This window comes from Trichoplusia ni, chromosome 20 (genome assembly GCF_003590095.1).
Source record: "Trichoplusia ni isolate ovarian cell line Hi5 chromosome 20, tn1, whole genome shotgun sequence".
Taxonomy (NCBI): Eukaryota; Metazoa; Arthropoda; class Insecta; order Lepidoptera; family Noctuidae; genus Trichoplusia; species Trichoplusia ni.
This window is the reverse complement of record NC_039497.1, coordinates 528,568-547,024: the sequence shown is the minus strand read 5'-3', so window position 1 is coordinate 547,024 and position 18,457 is coordinate 528,568. Positions and strand designations below refer to the sequence as shown.

The 18,457-nt window shown below is 37.1% G+C and overlaps 2 protein-coding genes across 3 annotated transcripts; one reads left to right on the top strand and one right to left on the bottom strand.

Moving 5' to 3' along the window:
• The first annotated feature begins 407 nt into the window (after positions 1-407).
• On the top strand, positions 408-12,778 carry LOC113503817 (hepatic leukemia factor-like). Of its 2 annotated transcripts, none has more exons than XM_026885915.1 (3): positions 408-529; positions 822-944; positions 4,383-6,029. In XM_026885915.1, exon 3 carries the CDS (start codon positions 4,555-4,557, stop codon positions 5,161-5,163), a length of 609 nt encoding a protein of 202 aa, XP_026741716.1. In that variant the 5' UTR covers positions 408-529; positions 822-944; positions 4,383-4,554; the 3' UTR covers positions 5,164-6,029. The 2 variants fall into 2 exon arrangements, with proteins under 2 accessions (XP_026741716.1, XP_026741715.1); XM_026885914.1 differs by lacking the exon at positions 4,383-6,029 and adding an exon at positions 11,868-12,778 and having other exon boundaries at positions 427-529.
• A 333-nt stretch (positions 12,779-13,111) lies between these two features.
• On the bottom strand, positions 13,112-15,388 carry LOC113503844 (40S ribosomal protein S12, mitochondrial; the record flags this gene model as incomplete). Its single annotated transcript, XM_026885948.1, is given in 3 exon segments — positions 13,112-13,246; positions 14,411-14,574; positions 15,216-15,388. Coding segments are annotated over 3 exon segments (419 nt in total), but the record flags the coding sequence as incomplete, so codon positions are not given.
• Positions 15,389-18,457: the final 3,069 nt, after the last annotated feature.

The following is an 18,457-nucleotide window of genomic DNA, read 5'->3' as shown; positions in this document are numbered from 1 at the left end:
AGATTTCTTACACACTTAACTATGTGAATATTAAATAAAAGAAAACTGTTTCCTGAGGATAAAAATGCAACTTCAATTTTTTTTTTACTTTTACATTTTTTTCCTTACGAGGACCACTTTAAAGTTTAGTTCTGCTGCTCGATACTAGATGTCAGTAGAGAACCGTTTCAATATAAACATTTAAGAAATTTATAAAACAGAAATAATATTTAGTTTACGTACATATGTTTTTTTAAATTCACTTAACTAAGGTACTTATTATTTAATTAAATTGGTGTCACACTAAAAATCTAGGTATATCAAGCTAGTTGATAGTACACTCCAGATGTCCCTAAAACCTACCCTCATGCTCATAGTTTTCTTTTATTTAATAAACTTCACATTATAAATAATTTTGTTCTTTCTTGTTCATGTGTAAATTGAATATTTGTGAGATATTTTCATATGTAAACAGAAGAAAATCATCAGGTTGACAGCAAATTGTTACTAGAAGATTGCATACTCAAGTCGATGCATAATAATAATTATGGTATGAGTCATTAATTGATTTAAAACAATTTTAACGCATTTCCACCAAATTAAGTAAACACACAAAATATTGATTTAAAACAATTTTAATGCATTTCCACAAAGTAAGTAATGTAATAACACTCAAAATAGTAAATAAATACTTTGTTGCATTTTATTAACATTTAGAGATTTGCATGCTGCAAGTTGACCCGCCGAAACGAAAGGGGTTTCGTAACATTTTTGAGTGACACTTTGTGAATTGTCTTGCATCATAGCACAGTATTATACCTTGTAAACTTTTTGTCGAACAGTGGACAGTGCTGGTGGTCTTTGTAATTGTACAACTAAGGACTGTCGCCTAATCCTTAAAGATGTGGACCGCCTACATTGTCAACAGGCTACGGGTATCTGCATCTAAGTGTAATGAACATAAGGTATGTTTTACATCGTGTTCGTAATGATGTGTGTTCACTTGTCACTAATGTGTCCATTTTATTTGAGACAAAAGGATACGCAATGCTTTAAGAGATTTTCTTACACCAATGCATTCGTAAAGTCCAAACGGGAGCTTGAAACGTCAAATCGTTTAATCTTTGAATACTTACCTAGTATAGGCAGTTATCACGTAGAAAGTTGTGTTGTTGGAGTCTGTTCGGGAAACCAAAATTTACCAAATACAAGTTAATCTTACGCTTGATAAGTTACTTTTGGTTTAAAACACAGATTCGTAAGATTTTCTATTTTCGAAAAACGTCGAAACATGGTTCTTGAGACAGACCTACCTACGATATAATTATAAGTCTTGGTTGAAATCACGGTTTTTATTCTATAATGAGTGCAAGTCGCTGTGTTCTCGGAACCCGACGGACGCAACATGCAAATTGTATAATCCGCTTTGTGCCACAGTTCTAAAGGAGCAACCCTTTATGTCGCTGAGACAATGACATTATTTGCAAGTTTGCAAAATAAAACTTTCTCTGGAACAATAATACCGTTATTTACGCTGCATTATAGGCGACAGGGTACCTTGTCTGGCAAATTTGTTTGCAAAATTGGTTAGTTATTCCGTAAAGGCACACATAAAAAATAAGTTGATTACTGATAACGATATCTGAAAAGCGTTGTTTTCGCATGTATCTACCTAAGTACCTACCTAGTTACCTAAGTTACGGTCCAGCTCAGCATGGCACTAACCATAAGCCCAGCAATTAGTTTAACGAGACTCCGCCATAAAACTTAATAACTTTTACAACATACGGTCGGTCTAAGTGAATAGTCGCGTGCGCAAAGATAACACGAATCCTTTCAATGAATAAACATTCATAGGTACCTACCTACTACAGTCGGTCGTAACCCGACACGCGTCCATGTTTTTACAGTGAGATTGACGTGAGAACCGTGGTGAAATAACATTATGTATAAACGGTACAAGTACGTGCTTAGATACCTCTTATTAAATGTTTCTCTCAATCAGAATTTTCATTGACAGGTATTGAATTGAATTTGGCAATTTTGTGACAGTATTAAAATGAAGAATGGAGAAATCAGTGCATTGAATAATTTTTTAAAAAATGCTTGCTACTTACGAACGGTTATATCATATCTTATGTAATACTCATAACTTTGGCTCGCATTAAATATACGGTACTAGAAATGTAAAGGTACCTTCCTAAAGAAATAATCACACGGTAAGGCTGTTCCCCAAATCATTGGTCCATGTATAATGCCGCAACTGTCGCCTCGGACATAATCATTGGGTTTTTGTTGAAGCATTGTGGACATGAATACTTACTTCCGAATCATAAAAACTGCGTAAGTGATGCCACGGTGGTCTTAATATTGTAACTAAAGAAAACATTATCCTACTATCCTAATAAACGCGAAAGTTTGTATGCGTGGATGTATGGATGTTTGTTCCTCTCTCACGCAGAAACTACTGAACGGATTTGCATGAAGCTTCGTACATAGATAGTTTATAATCAGGATTAACACAAAGGATAGTTTTTATACCGATTTTATGTTCCCGTGGGATCATTTGCGATTTGTAGCGGGCAGGACCGCCTATCCTATACTACTTTAAATTATTCAAGACTATTTTTAAAAATAAGCAGGTTCTACAATAAAATTCAGATTTCTTATATCTGCTTCATCAATATTCGTACAATCATCAGCAGCACCGATTTTTCCTAAGGTTATATAATATCCAAGAACTAGGATATATAATGTTACTATTATTTTCGGCGAAATCGTAAAACAATGGCACAATTTTTATTGATCTTTGAGTAAATAAGCGAATCTGGAATAACCTTGAGATAGGTACCTTAGAATATTTTATTTGTAAGTAGAGGATTAGATGAAGCGGCTTAACTCATTATCATAAGCACCAAGATGTAAACCGTGGCAATTAAAATAGGCGATAAAATCGATAATTCTTTTTCCTTTTCAAACTTTGTGTTTTGTTATGAATTTAAGTTTAGGTACTATGACTTTATTACTTTATATAATTTCTTGATTTTTAGTTCTCTTGGTTTCCCATTAAATAAATAAATAACTGTAATAATCAATTAAAATAGGTACTGATTGTTCTTTGTCCAGATGCAACATTACACTGTCATGTATTTAGTAGATTGTGCTAGAACTAATTTATTTCGTTTGTCAAGCCTTGTGGTGCTCCCCAATAATACCGTTAACTAACTTTTGTGAAGGCGGAAGGGTTCTGCAATTGACAACCAAGTGACGAGTTAATCTGATTTCATGGCACCTAAGTGTTCAAAAATATCCACTATAGTTAGAGGCGTAAAGCTCATAATACATTACAACTAATAATTATACGTAGTTCAATAATTGTAAGCAGCTGTATAAACGTTCATATTTTGTCATGATACACAAATAATGTATTCGTAGTTGTTTGACTCTTACTTCTTTGTAAAGTTCGTAAAGCCTTTCGTAAAATATCTATAAGTTGAATGCGCGAGCTTTCATGGTTTACTTAGATACTCTGGATATCAATTTCCAATGCATAAAACTAATTTATCCCATATCCTCATATGGGACAAATGAAGAACCTGCATTGGAAATTATCAGCTAATCCTCATCATTAACTGTTATTTCCAATTCAAGTTTTTCTATTTTCTGGATTGTTTCCTTCTTTATTTTTTGATAAAATGACACAGAAGCCTATTCAACCTTAATATTATACTAACAGATAGGCACCAGCTTTAATCTTTAAAACCTGGAACGGATTTGTTCCTCAGATCACAGAGACAAGTATTGTTTTTGTTGATATGCGGGTGAAGCTTTAAAACTAAGTACTAAAGTCTGACCGCCTTAAGCTGATCATAGTTTGCCAAGAATTTTAAGTCAATAGAAATTAAAAATGCAAGGTATTAAAATAATATATCAAACAGAATGCTAAGCTATGGCGGAGTTGCCAAGTAGACAAGTTTAGTGTCCGTAATGATTTCTTCAAGGATACAAATTATGATGAAAACAACATGCAACATGTTTGATAAGTCAATTGAATTAAATTAGATTAATTGACTAGACTTACTAGATATTAGTACCGAAATCAATCGACGTGTTCATAAAAGGCTTTAATAAACTAAATGTATTTCTGAAAACAAATATTGTTTAAGTGTTGAATAATTAGGTAGATGCGACATACGTTTAGTAACTTTTTACTCTCGTTTATAGATCCTTATTTTAAACACTCATTAGTTAAACGTTGTGTTGAAATTTTAGTAATTGATCAACAAACATAATCATTAGCAAATTATTGTTCATTGCTTTCATTACATATTCTCAAGCTTTTTTAATTACTACACTATCCAAATTCTTCGATAACGCTACTTTCATTCCCACCATTCAAACAGGCAGACACACAAACACATAAATCACTCCGCGCTCGAGCTCCGTTAGGGCGCTACCTGCCCTTAACCCTTCTCCCGGGGGTGGTCACTCAGGCCCCGCCCCTTTTTAACATCGCCAGCGCGCCAAAATACACTGACATTCGTGATTTGCGCGTCAAGTGGACAAGTTGTCAAAATGGCTTTGTGGACTCCTTACGCACAAGAAGCTGCCTTGGACCTGAGCAGGAGCTCGGTGAAGCTGGAGAGAGTGCCCTCGCCTCTGCCGGCTGCCAGCGCACCGCAGTCTCCTCCGCTGTCTGGATTCTATCCATCATACGCGGACACTCAGTATTACCACTCGTACCCGTATCAACCAGTGACGTACGCGGTGCCTTCCGCGATGTCACCGGACTCCAATGGAAGCTGGTCAAACATGAAACAAAACGCGCCATCGTCGCCGGAATCTCCGGAGTTCTACGACTCCGAGTCCCTATCAGACGACGTGGAGTACCAGGCGTTTGAACGGGATGCACTGCGAGCGATGGCAGAGAAGAACGGAGGGACGCTGCTGGGGAACAACCCGAGGATGCGGAGAGCAGTGCAGACCAGCCAGACCGCGGACGACTCGTACAGGAAACAACGCGAGCGGAACAACTACGCCGCGAAGCAGAGCAGAGATAGGAGGAAGCTGAGGGAAGTGCGCCTGGCCTTCCAAGTCACCTATCTGAAGAAGAAGATGGCAGACTTGAGGGCCAAGCTGTCCGCCGGCGTCTGCGGCCGCTGCCAACAGACCTGCGAGTGTTGAACCACAGTGTGCACGGACAAAGTGATAGGCGGCCTTACTCAATATGTAAATAATAAAGGACTTGTAAATAATATCAATAATATAAAACTTAATATAACGTGGTTGTAGATGTAAGAGAGTATTGGATGTGTGCTTAGTATTAAGTATTTAATGAACTGTATCTCTAACCTAAACTTGTATATTCGTGCAATGATATGTATCTGTCAAATAATATTTGTGTATAAATAAAATTTATAGACTCAAGTTTCGGATCTTCATTTTTAACCTTTCCTATTTCTCAAAATTATAATCAGAGATTTGCCCATTTGATCTCCGGATACGCACAAAATTATAACAATTTATAGAATTGAACATCATTCTGTGACTGGTAGATATTATTTTTGACAAATAAAATAACACAAATATTTTGCCTTTCGTAGCTCAATAAACACAGACTTACAAATAATCCGCTCAACTAGGGGCTTATAATTTTAATCCGTAACACCTTATTCTAGACTTATTGTTGCGCTAATAAAAAGTAGAATTTTACCATCATAAAGTTATTTATTTGCGGATTAAAGTTTCCCCGGGCGCGGCGTATTCTATGCTATTATACCGGCCGCGGCCGATTGCAGCCGTTTCAGTAGAGAGGTAGCAACACTGGCATTACGTCGTAAACTTTACAATGCTCTGCTTCATATCGGATTAGCAGTAGGGCTGTGGATTAATTTTATAACTGTTATCTTTTGTTTTACGAGGAAATGCACAGACAAGTAGAGTTAATATCGTGTTGGTTTTTTTTATCCTTTCCTATGATGCTTTAAAGTAAATTGTATGGTAATTTTAAGAACTTATTAAATATCTTAACAATTCAATTATTATTGAACAATTACGTAACAGCCCGCCTACTCTACCTACTTATCTCACCAGAATCTGAAAAAAACGAGTAATACTGAAATACAAAAATAATGATATCATCCAGTAGCATTTGTTAATTTACACTACATCATACCATTTTCATAAAATGTTTAGGCACGTGTGTCCACACTAGTGTCATCGTGAGTCCCCTCCCTAAAGCGCTTGCGTGTGCGCAGGCCGCGCCCACTCTTACTGTAATAATGGATGCTATTTTTATTTATATTTTGTAAATACATTTTATACATGGTTTAAATTTTTAGGCCTTTTATCGTGTGCATGTCAAGTCAATACCAAGTATCTTCTAGAAATAGCTGCTCTGTAATAAGTATTTATAATTTCTGCGGAAGGCGGAGGATCGGGTGTTTTGGCGCAACTTAAGGGAAGCTTTCCTATATTCAGTGGTGGACGCTACGCTGAGTGCAAGGCTGAGTTGCTTGATTGAATACTCTTAATTATACGTTATATCATAACGTATATTAATATCTTATTTTACTATAAGTACCAACCCTTAGTACACAAGTCTTCAGCGGTATAACTATTTTATCTACATTCAGCTACTAGCTTCCTATATTTCCGGTCAAATAAGTCATCAGTCACCCGGCACATGCTGACAACCGGCACGTGTTTAACTTTATGAGTATAACCCGATATTAGCACGTTCCGCGAAACCAATGGTCGATCGTTATCGCAATATCTGCCAGCGTTAGGAAAACATTTGGCACGAGGACAAACACAAATATGGAGCTGAAGCTGTAGAAAGGGATCAAGTTATTTCAATACACATTCTAAATGATGTTATCATATAGGTAGTATGGAAATAAGAGGAGGATACTAAGCCAGAAGACGTTAGAGATTGACACCGCTGTTTAATAAGGCATTATATTTTTTAAATTCCGATTGGTTTCCAAATGTTTTAATGATGTAAGTTAGTACTTGCCTACACCATGGTATCTCGTTTATACTTCCAAAATATTACATTTCATTTTATAATTAGCCCCAAACTAGCCAAAGCCTGTATCTTCGCGCTAATTTAGAGAGGGTCTTTGGCTGATTGTCCAACCACTAACATAAACAAACAGATTTTTCTTCTATCTTTAACTTACAAAACGGCAAAATTCAGATACCAAAATAACAAGTCGAAATCTCCACGATCAATAACGTTGTCCACCAATAACAGCCAACATTAGGTATTATGCAGCCAAATCCCGCAAGTCCGCCACGCAAGGGTTATGTATTGCGCTGGCGAGGGAGCAGGGAGCAACCCTCACCAATTAGTGGTGCACCCTCCGAGCTACGTGGCCGGGGGACCGAGCAGGGAACTGACCAGCGAAGCTTTGCCAATATATTTGTATTATTGTTCCTTTTAGCTATATTGCGTTATGTTGGGTTTGCCAACGAAGTTAATATTTTCCTTGATACCGTATAACGGTTTTTAACTAGACCGTTTTCGTAAAACAAACGCATTACTGCAGGCGTTTTGATTTTAGAACCGTTTCTCATGCTACTTATGCCTACTATGTTACGTTTTTTTGAAAAGCGGAGTTTAGGACTCTATTTTAATTCTTTCTCGTAAGGACAATAGAAAAAAACGTGCGTAGTTATCAAATATTTGAAATACAATCTTCCATGTAGACTGGATTCCTAAATTAAATAAACTACGTGTTAAATCCTTATAGATCTCCACAAATTATTATAACCTCAGCCTGCTAGGAGCAGGCAATAATCGCATCACAGTTTTCTATTCTTGAAAAGCATATAATGGGTAAGTACCTATCTGTGCATTGGTTGCACAAACTCCTTTCACACAGCCTCCCTTTTACAATAAGGGTGGTGCGTTGCACAATAAAGCTTTTTTAACGTCATCTGATTGGTTGAATGCGTTTATTACGGTCTTTAACGTTACATAGTTGATTCTATACCTTTACATAAGAGGTTTCAACAGTTTACTGTATGTTAGTTTTATTTTTATAGACATATTCTTGCACTAGACCCGTGTTTAGATAACTAACATTGCTAAGAAAATTTAAAAAATAACGCGAATAACAACAACGTCTGGATTAGCAAATGATAAACATTTTTTTACTAATAAGTTATTTTTGCCGACCCACCATGGTACTGTTAAAATCCTCTCAGCAAGACGTCTCTAATCTGATAAACTCCGCCATGGCGGGTCCCGTTGTTTCTTTCGCAAGAACCTCGCATTGTCTTTAGTTCAAGTTAATCCTTCACAAATGTTCCACAATGAGCCGATGAGGTTTGCGTATTGTACAGTTTCATAAAGCTATGTTTTACTGCTGTAAGCGCCTTTAAAGGGAATAGTTTTATGGCGGTGTCCCGTGTCTACAAGTTTCACTTTCGGGATTATAAACTATCTGTAGTATTTTTAATTAAATCATCTATGTATTAAATCTTTTCAATAATATTGTTTAATTGGGAAACCTGAATGTACACGTTCATAGGCTATCTATGGTTTCCCGTTAGGTTAGATAGAAGCCATACGGAAGAACCCAAAAATTGCAACGGCACAAACGCACATCGCGTGTCATTTTGTCTCCAAATAAGGCGTGTGCCCCACACGCTTACAATAAAAATAATCTAATAAATCGATATTACAATGCATCTGCTATCAAGTCTGTACAAGAATACACCTTATTTCGATTTATATAAGGTTGCGTTTGTTTTGCATTGGTTTAATTGACAAATATTGAACAGTTCCGAGGTTGTCAGTGGGCTGTCAATAGTTGCGACACCCTATGAGTGTTTATGTAATGTGTTCGGGATAGGGGACCGACTCCCGCGCCCCAAACGGTACTCTTATGTAAGGGGTTATTTAGTTGGTTATTGTACATAGTCAATATCTTATGACTCCGGGTCATAACTTAGTACAAAGGAATGGAATAGAATATGTTATGAAGATGAAGATGTTACTTTGCCGGTTTGTAGTTTTAAGTGCCTATGCAATAAACTGTCAAAACTAAATAATTTAGGTAATATTGCATAAGATTTTGACAAAATAATGTACCCAAGCGTTTGCTTTTGTTTCTATAGGCGACTTCTTTCTGACATTATACTTAACCAAATAGAGTTATTCAGAAGTTCCCAGCCCAGTTACTTCGTCACCGGAAGTGCGTATGTAACAATAATTACTTAACCGTAACTGGATCATTATAAGCCTTTGATGTAATATCGATGACACGGCGATCCATCACGCGTTGTCCTCCGGCGTCGCAGTGGGAGCCTCAGCGCTTTGTGTGGGAGATTGATGAAGCTACCGCTGCTGATAGGTCCGGCCACACAGCTTGATAACTGTTGGTTTCCCCTGTATTGCTCAAAGTAGTAAACAGAGGAAAAAAAGTTAGGCCTAATGACATTATACCATTTTCCTTCAATTACGTGTGACGGCAGATCAGTGTGTGTTGCTAGTAATAAAATTACATAACCTAACAACATGGCTCTATTCTGGATTTGAGTTCACATCCTACACTTTTTTCTACTGGTAGAAATTGAATAGTTTCCACAACTATGACCATCCAAATTTCATTGAGAACAATGTTCAGCTAAAATTGCGAAGTCCATCACAAAAAAAAATCTTCAAAGAATATTAATTTGCCAACTGTCTGCAAACCGACCGGACACCAGATCTTCAATTAGCGACCGAATGACTGGCGAAACTATTATATCAATAACAATATTCATAGAAAGCATTTCCGTAACATCTCTGTCGTCCACTCATGCGCATGTCCGCGACACAGCGCTCACTGGGCGCGGCCGGGCGGCGGTAATGTCGCAACTGTCGTCCGGCGCGCACAATGGCCGCTCAACTCTTTACTACGATTATGACGTCACGGTGGTCCGCCATAAAGGATATGTTACTTATATAATGAATAGAACTGTCATGAATATGAAGGTTTTAAATTGTCTGATTTTGAACGGGACCTTTTTGTTATGTGTAAGATTGGCGGACCGTGGTGTCTATTAGGCCGCCCGAACGCTTACTGTTAAACTTTTGTGTTCAGCAAAAGACCAGTCCAGGCTCAAGATATTGTGGTTAATCTAAGCTTGGTTCTAACGGTTGCCATCACATTTGGTTTTTTACATCATCATCAACGTTATTCTCGGACATTTATTTTTGCATCGAATGAGTGCAGGTACCTAATAGAATTTTAGTCTTATACAAACATAAACAGTATTAGTAGTCACTAAACTAACAAAGCATGAGTTAATTATCGGTTAATCCAGTCATTTGTAAGTATTTCATTTGCTTCATAACCGAGATTTTCAATGAACGGATTAATAAAAGTAAGTCTCAAAGGACCAGGCAACACAGCAATGCGGGCCGTAATACTAATCCTTGTCATTATCTAGTCATCAGAACAAAAAGGAATTAATTTGCCGCCGGTTACAATAAAGCAATAGAATCTACTTATTTACATTCGAGCAAAATTTTAATCCAACTTATTTTTAATCTCCAAAAAGATGTAAAGGGGTTTTTAAGTCATAAAAATTGCTACCTTTTTAGATAGCTGTGTAAAATAATACGCCCGTATTGTGTGAACGGGAGTTTATGGCGGAAACAAGGCGGCGCCCGCGCAGGTAGCGGCGCGTGCGCCGGCGTTAGGTAGTGTTGTACCTAATGTTTTGTTTCATTGCATATGTATTATATTGTATTGTTTATGAACATTGCGTGATTTGCTTATATTGTTTGGGTATGTTTTCTTTTGAGATAGGTAAAAAGGTATGACACTATCTGGTGGGGTAGGTACCGTTACGATTTTTAATTGATCATGATCATATCAATTCTCTGCCAATGATAAATACTTATTTAGTCATCAGGTTAACTGATGCCTAAATAAGTAGTGATATAACTATAATGAAATATAAACGAATGCTTACGACCATTGTGGATAGTCATGGTAGATGTGGATACTGATGAAGATAATATTGGGGGACACCAATCTTAGTATTGGCAATACCACAGTTTATAACATAGTACTGACGTACAATGCACAATACCTACACGTACCTAGGAATTCAGGTATTTTATTTCAAAACAACAAAGCTCATTATTACTAACTAATTAAAGTTGTTTACGTTGACAGATGGGTAATTAGGCGTATTAACAGATTATTAATATAAGGTGAAGTAATTTGCACAGATAGCACACGAGAGAGAAAACAAAGTGATTAGAGAGTGATTAACTTGAACAACACGCTTGTTGTTGAGTCAAAATGTTTTAGAATAAATACTAAACTCCTTAATGGATGTGTAAATAAACATATTTGTGTGTTTTGTGTGTGATAGGAACAGGGATAGGAAAATAGCATTTATCTTTGGAATATCTCTCAAATGATTTTAGCTGAAAATGTTAGATAAACCTAGTCGGTACGTATCTACAAGCATATTTTCAGTAACTCTAGTACCTAAATAATTTCTGCATAAATTGAAACTCCAAGCTATTGATAATGTTCATACGTTGAAAAAGTTAAAATAACTTAAGACCTGATTGGCATAAACAGTGAAAAACTTTGTATTTAATATTTTTAGAACGAAAAATTAAGCCAAGTCCAGATATAACTAAAACTATATCGAGTAAATACACTCGAACACAGTAAATTAATATAAATCAGCGCTTCTTTTTAATAACCGTTAAAGTTCTGTTACAGGACTCTATTTTCTAGTTCATAATAAAACAATAGAAAGGAACATACGCAACTTTTCAACAATAATAGGTACCTTATAGTACATACAATAAGTTTACCACAAAACTTATTAGCAGGAACATTATTGACCACCCTCTCCCCTCACAGCGCCCCCGCGGCGGCAGGTAGCCCCCCCCCCCCGCCGCTACATATAAGGGCGCGACAGGCCGGGGCCGGCATCACTCCCCGCTCGCCCTTTGCTCACGACACACGCAGACATGGCGCTCTGGACACCTTACGCTGAAGACGTCGCTCTGGATTTATCCAAGACTGCCGCACAAGACACGCACTTCACTAGAGACTACTCTACAATATACGCACCGCAGTTACACGTGCCACAGGAATATTTGCCCTACAATGGATTTTACGCACCGATTGGACAAGTTTCGCCTGGAGGCAGCTCATCTGGATACGATTCTGTATCATTTGGGCCACTGACTCCTCGTCACGTGACGCTGTCACCACCAGCCTCGCCCGTCGAGGCATCTGCGAAGAGACCTTACAGCATGGTAGATGTCGACTCTCTATCGGACGACCCTGACTTCCAAGAGTTCGAGCGAAACGCGTTGAGAGTGATGGCGGAGAAAAATGGTGGCGCGTTGCTAGGCAACAACCCGCGCATGCGCAGGACAGTCCGCTCCACGAACTGCGACGCCGGCGACGACACCTACCGGCGACAGCGGGAGAGGAACAACTTCGCGGCCAAACAGAGCAGGGACAGGAGGAAGCTCAGGGAGATACACCTGGCACTGAAAGTCAGCTATCTCAGGAAAGAAGTTGCTGCGCTAAAATCAGCCTTAAGCACAAGAGTTTGTGGCCGCTGTCAACAAACGTGCCTCTGTTAAAGACTCAGTATTGTAATCCTAAGTTGATATTCAAAGACTGTGCAATGTATAAGTAGTTAGGGATAAGTTAGTATAAGATGTTTGTAAAACTTTTATTTGTGAATCTACCTCTGTAGTTATGATGTGCAATTGTATTATATAATGTAAATTATTAATTAGTAGGGAATCATTGTAATTTATAAATAGTTTTAAGTTAAATCTATAAATTAATTAAAAGATACGAATTAAAATTAAATGACTATTATAAACATTCTTGTCTTTTTTAAAAAACTTTACAACTGAAGTCAAAGTTTAGTACGCTATAGCACCTGAGCATACTCAAGGTTACATGGGCGTGGCTTGCGCAACCGCACCCATTGCGATTCTCCAATAGGGACACAGTGGTTAAATACCTACTTCAAAACATTTCATACAGTTAAAATAACTTTTGTTAACTTTTGACTGTTAAACTTATTGAAAATTAAAGGTTTATAGTTTTTAAACCTGGGTATAAATAAAACGTGTGTATATCTTAAACTATCAAGTATATAATTGGACTAAGGTACTAGAACTAGACAACACTACACTTTCTGCTTGATGACGTGCGGCAGGTCGTACTTGCCGCGCACACACTTCAGCTTCACACCGGGACAGTCCTTTAGTCTGGAAACGGCGGAGTAAGGATATAAGGACCACTTCTTTCAGTAGTTATAAACAAAAATATATGGAGCGCTTGCAACCATTTTTTGAAGATATTTTTATTCATCATCATCATCTCAGCCTATAGCTGTCCACTGCTGGACATAGGCTTCTATATTCTTTCCCTAGCGTTCTCATATATTTATTATACTTTAGACCTGATTGGCATAAACAGTGAAAACCTTTGTATTTAATATTTTTAGAACGAAAAATTAAGCCAAGTCCAGATATAACTAAAACTATATCGAGTAAATACACTCGAACACAGTAAATTAATATAAATCAGCGCTTCTTTTTAATAACCGTTAAAGTTCTGTTAAGACTCTATTTTCTAGTTCATAATAAAACAATAAAAGGAAATACGCAACTTCAAATAATAGTACGTATATACATACAATAATTTACAAACATTATTACAATTATATTGCTACTATTGCTTATATAATTTAAAATAAAGATGCTCGAAAGATATAATAAGCACGTGATAGCCCGTGTCTGTACATAAATACAATAACTGCTTCAGTTAACCGAACTAAGCTAAACTAACTTAGCTTTGTTCTTCATCGGCAGCCGATCTATTCTACATATATACTAGTGTTTTCTACGTAATGAGGAATTATACACCGTGTTTTTTTTAGTCGTCTTAAAAAAGCAGCCCAGTTCATGTATCCAATGACTAGAACACGTTCATGATAAAAAAAAATAGGTATTTATGAGATTTGAATAAATTTTAAATGCAATTTTTATTCAATATTATGATGCAATTCGTAGTTTTTTAGAAACACAGCTCTGTGGCGAGCGCGGTCCGAGCCTTTTAACAATGGTGAGGGTCGCGGGCGGCGGCGTTTTTATCATTTTTAAGAGTATATTTCAGATTTCTCTTGTTTAATTTTTCTTCGTACTTATTATCTTAGTTGATGATAAAAAAATAATAATCGCGCCTAGGGGTATTTAACGTCTAATACATGAACTGGGCTGCTTTTGTAAGACGGCTTAGAAAATCACCGTGTATAACATCTCCAAGATATTTCGCGGGAAGATTGGATCGAGGTGTCAATCGAGATAGGGAATCGTGGAAGAATATGTATGTGAGCAACCTTTGTCTAGTAAATAATCGTTGCCACATACCTGCCGACCCTGACGAGCACGATGTTGTGTTCCTGCAGGTTGTGCCCGATGCCGGGCACGTAGGCCACCATCTCCTTGCCGTTGGAGAGCCGCACCAGCACGCACTTGCGGTTCGCAGAGTTCGGCTTCTTCGGCTTCTTGATCACCGTCTTTAGGACTACACCCTGGAATTATAGTCGAGATACTTATTTAAATGATATTTTACTATCATGAACCGATAGCTGTACTTCCTAGCCACACTGACTGACTCGCCGACTGGCCTGTTGGTCTAGTGATTAACGGGCCGACTGCTACATCGGAAGTCGTGGGTTCGATTCCCACCCACGACAAGTGTTTGTGATGTTCTGAGACAGGGACTCTAGGTGTAATTTATGTATAGGATGTATGATGACCGACTAGGACTCATAAGCTTTACATAATTTCAGACAAAATGGGATTGTGTAAAATATTGACTATTTTTTTATACAAATGTCATATGCATAACGATATCATTGTTAGGTAGATTTTACATTACTTACTAAATTTTGATTACTAAATACTGTACCAGATTATGAAGTTCGATACAGAACTAAAATATAATAAAAGATAGTAGTTAACCACGTACCTAAACATGATCATTCATTAAAAGTTTCATAATTTTATTTTTTAGAAAACTATCTCGCCAAATCAATCGAATACATATTTTTCTAAGGAAGTGGTGCTGCTTCTCATCCCTACACATACCTGATCCTAGAATAAATATCTATAAAATAACTATAAAATAATACACAATCAGAACTACAATATTACAGATTACTGAGCGTACCTTAGCAAAAGGGTTTCCATTGAGGGGGTTCCTAGACTTCCTGGTCTTGATGTGGGGCCCGGTCCGGTGCATCTGCTGGAGCGAGGCCATGGCTCTGGCTATCAGCCCCATGGGCTTGCTGACTGGCGCCGCCGGGACGACTGCCGCCGCCGGAGCTACTGGGATAGCTGGAACTAATCATATGGAAACTTATTTAGTACGTTTAAAGGTGGGATTTTTAAACCCAATTGTGTGATTTTTAAATTTATGTTAAAGTGATGAAATATCCTACTTGCAGAATAAATGATTTCTTTTCATTTCATTCTAAAAGGATTTTGAACAGAACTAACAGTTTAAATTTCAGTATTTTAGGTCTCTTACTTAGCGTTATTAAGGATGAATGTTAATCAGGATTTATCAATTTCACGATAAAGGTTAGGTGTGTTTACCAAGACTTTTAAATAATCAGTATCTTTTTCTTACCAATTTACAAGAAAGTAATATTTCTTATTGTAGACCTCAACAATTATTTCAATGTTCTTAAGTTCGAACCTATTTTTCAATAGACATGTGCCATTTCGAGAAATAATCTCATACACAACAGTGCAGTATTGAAAATTATCAATAACATCTTTGCATACCGTTAGAAACTCAAATGCCCAAATTTCACAATAAAAAGCAGGTGCTAAAGACATATTGTCAAAGGGGATTAACCTTCCAATGAAGATTTCGTTCAAAATTATTTCTACCACCTCATTGCTACACGATTTTAATCCTTAAGGTAGCGAAATACGATTCATAACAACAGCAAAAAATATTGGTGCTCTCTGAAGGACCAGAAAGGGCTAAAATAAAACAGTTATTTGGTTTGACGGAGGTTTTAAGGCGTTCCCGTAATACATTGTATCAATTGTGGGCATTGTTGAGGCTTGCGATTCGATTCGCATAAGCCTGCGATTTGCGTGGCGTGGCGCGCGTGATTGACATGTCAATGTAGCTGGCCAGTTTGGAAGCCTTTGTACAAGTATGTGGGAAACTACGTATATTATAACGCATGTGTATGAAACGGTAAACGTTTTTAATAATGAATAGAAAAAATAACTCGTTTCTTGTGTGATCCCACGAAGAACTCATGTCGAGAAAAAAGAGGGATTAGTCTAAATGAAGTAGGTTGTTGATACATGAAATAGAGTAATACTATTTATATTAACATACATAATACAGGATAGATTATACATTTAGTAATTCTGTTTTTAGGCAGTAGAAATACGGAGGCTCGAATGACTGTCTTGCATTGTAGTGGTATATAGCATTTAACTTAAGTATACATAGTTACATATAAACCATGAAAGTTATAAACGTCTCTGCAATATAAATAACACAAAAACCCAGTGTAATAAGAGAACATTGTACATCAAAAGCTTTGGTCCTTTTGTAGCACAACAAAAATAACCAAGAATTTCTAATTTAGATTACAAACAGGAGTAGTATTATCACACATTCTCCGGCACCACATTTCTGTATGAATTAATTGTGTCCAGAGTTCGGGGAAGCAAAAGGACCAACATTGGACATCGGGAATTGGTAGTATTTATGCAGAGCTTAGAATAACAAACGCAAGAGCAAGTGACTCCCTGAAGACTGGTCACGTTACGGTCAGTCCAGAGCTGTTATTGTTTGGGATAATCGACAGATCCCGTGGGACGATGACGAGCATTGACAACCTTGCATCTGCTAATGCAAGCAAATATTACGATGTGAGGCATGGGAGGTAGCGGATGTTGTCGCTTTAGAGCTACTTGAGGCCTTACTATGAAATTGATTTTGTTTTAAATGTAAACCATATTATAGTTTACATTTGAGACCAGAACAAAGTTAATATTTAATTTTTAAGTGGAGCTTTTTAATATTATTAAAACCACTGCACTTCACCACGCCACATAACTTTGAATTTGAGAAGAACTTCGAACCCTTTGAGGGTAAGGCGTCGATCCTAAGTTCTTTGGTTACAATAATAAATTAATTTAGGGCAAACGCTCATTTGGTATCTAGCCCCATAATTTATCCGCATGCGTCGTATAACTTGGACCACAGTCCAGGCGACAGTACCTGCTCTTTTTGCGGATTATAATCCGCTAATAGTGGGCATTGTCCGCAGATGACGGACACACAGACTTAAAACGATTTCTTTCTGACAGCATGACTCTTGTTACAATCGCTGTCTGGAAAAAACTGGGGACAGCGCACACAATGGGCAAGAGTTAGCAGCCAGCTCCTACGTTCTAAGAAACGTTGTAAATCATATTTGTGTAAGAATAACATTAATAACTGATCGTGATAACAATCAGCAAAATGTGCAAGATTCTGGACCCGAGAGAGACATTCTTAGATTATAAATGGCATTCATGTGAGTGGTTAAGGCCTCTGTATTTAATATTGTCAAAAGGAATACTGAAAAAATGTGTTAGCGTCTTAGAAACTAGAATGGGAGAACGAATTGCCAATAATTTCGATGTAGTTTTTTATGTGAACGATTTTTGCTTAATATTTTGTCAAAAGATAGTTGTGTTAATATTTAGTCACCGACACATCACACACACTATTCGTTAAATGAAATAAAATAAAATAAAATAAAACCTCGGCTTAGGAAATTAGTTTTTCCAATAGTACCTATCAAAATCGAATGAGCGTTCCGGCGGAAACACCTACAGCAGCAACAACCTTTTGCCTCTTTTCAGTTTAAGTATAGATCACGAGAAAACAATCAAGGATCATTGATCAGCTTCTTCTTTTCTGATTTAACTATAATAATTAAAAGTAATTACATTGTTTACCCGCGTTATCTGCCAGTTACAATAAAAATAATTTTAAGTAGAGCAAATAAAGCTTAGATGTGATGGTGTGAATTAGTTGCATACAAAACTTGAGCTGTAGAGATTAACATAACACAATTCTATCAGGAATCGATAATAAATCCAAAACTAAGCCTTTGTGAGTATCGTAGCCTTTCGCAATTGTCATTCATCCACTTGACAAAGAGCTGCTCAGTAGTAACAAATAACAGGAATTTATCAGCGTGAGGTAATCCGGCGCGAGTCTTACGCAGTCCCGTCTGTTTGGGGTTCAAACAATATTCATATTTTTCCGAGAAGGGCCTGTTATGATTAGCTTCAGTTATACCAGCTTTGTTAAAACTATTGAATTGAGATTTATAAAGAGTTACTTTACAGTTTCATGTTTTCTTTTAATTCATACATCGAAAT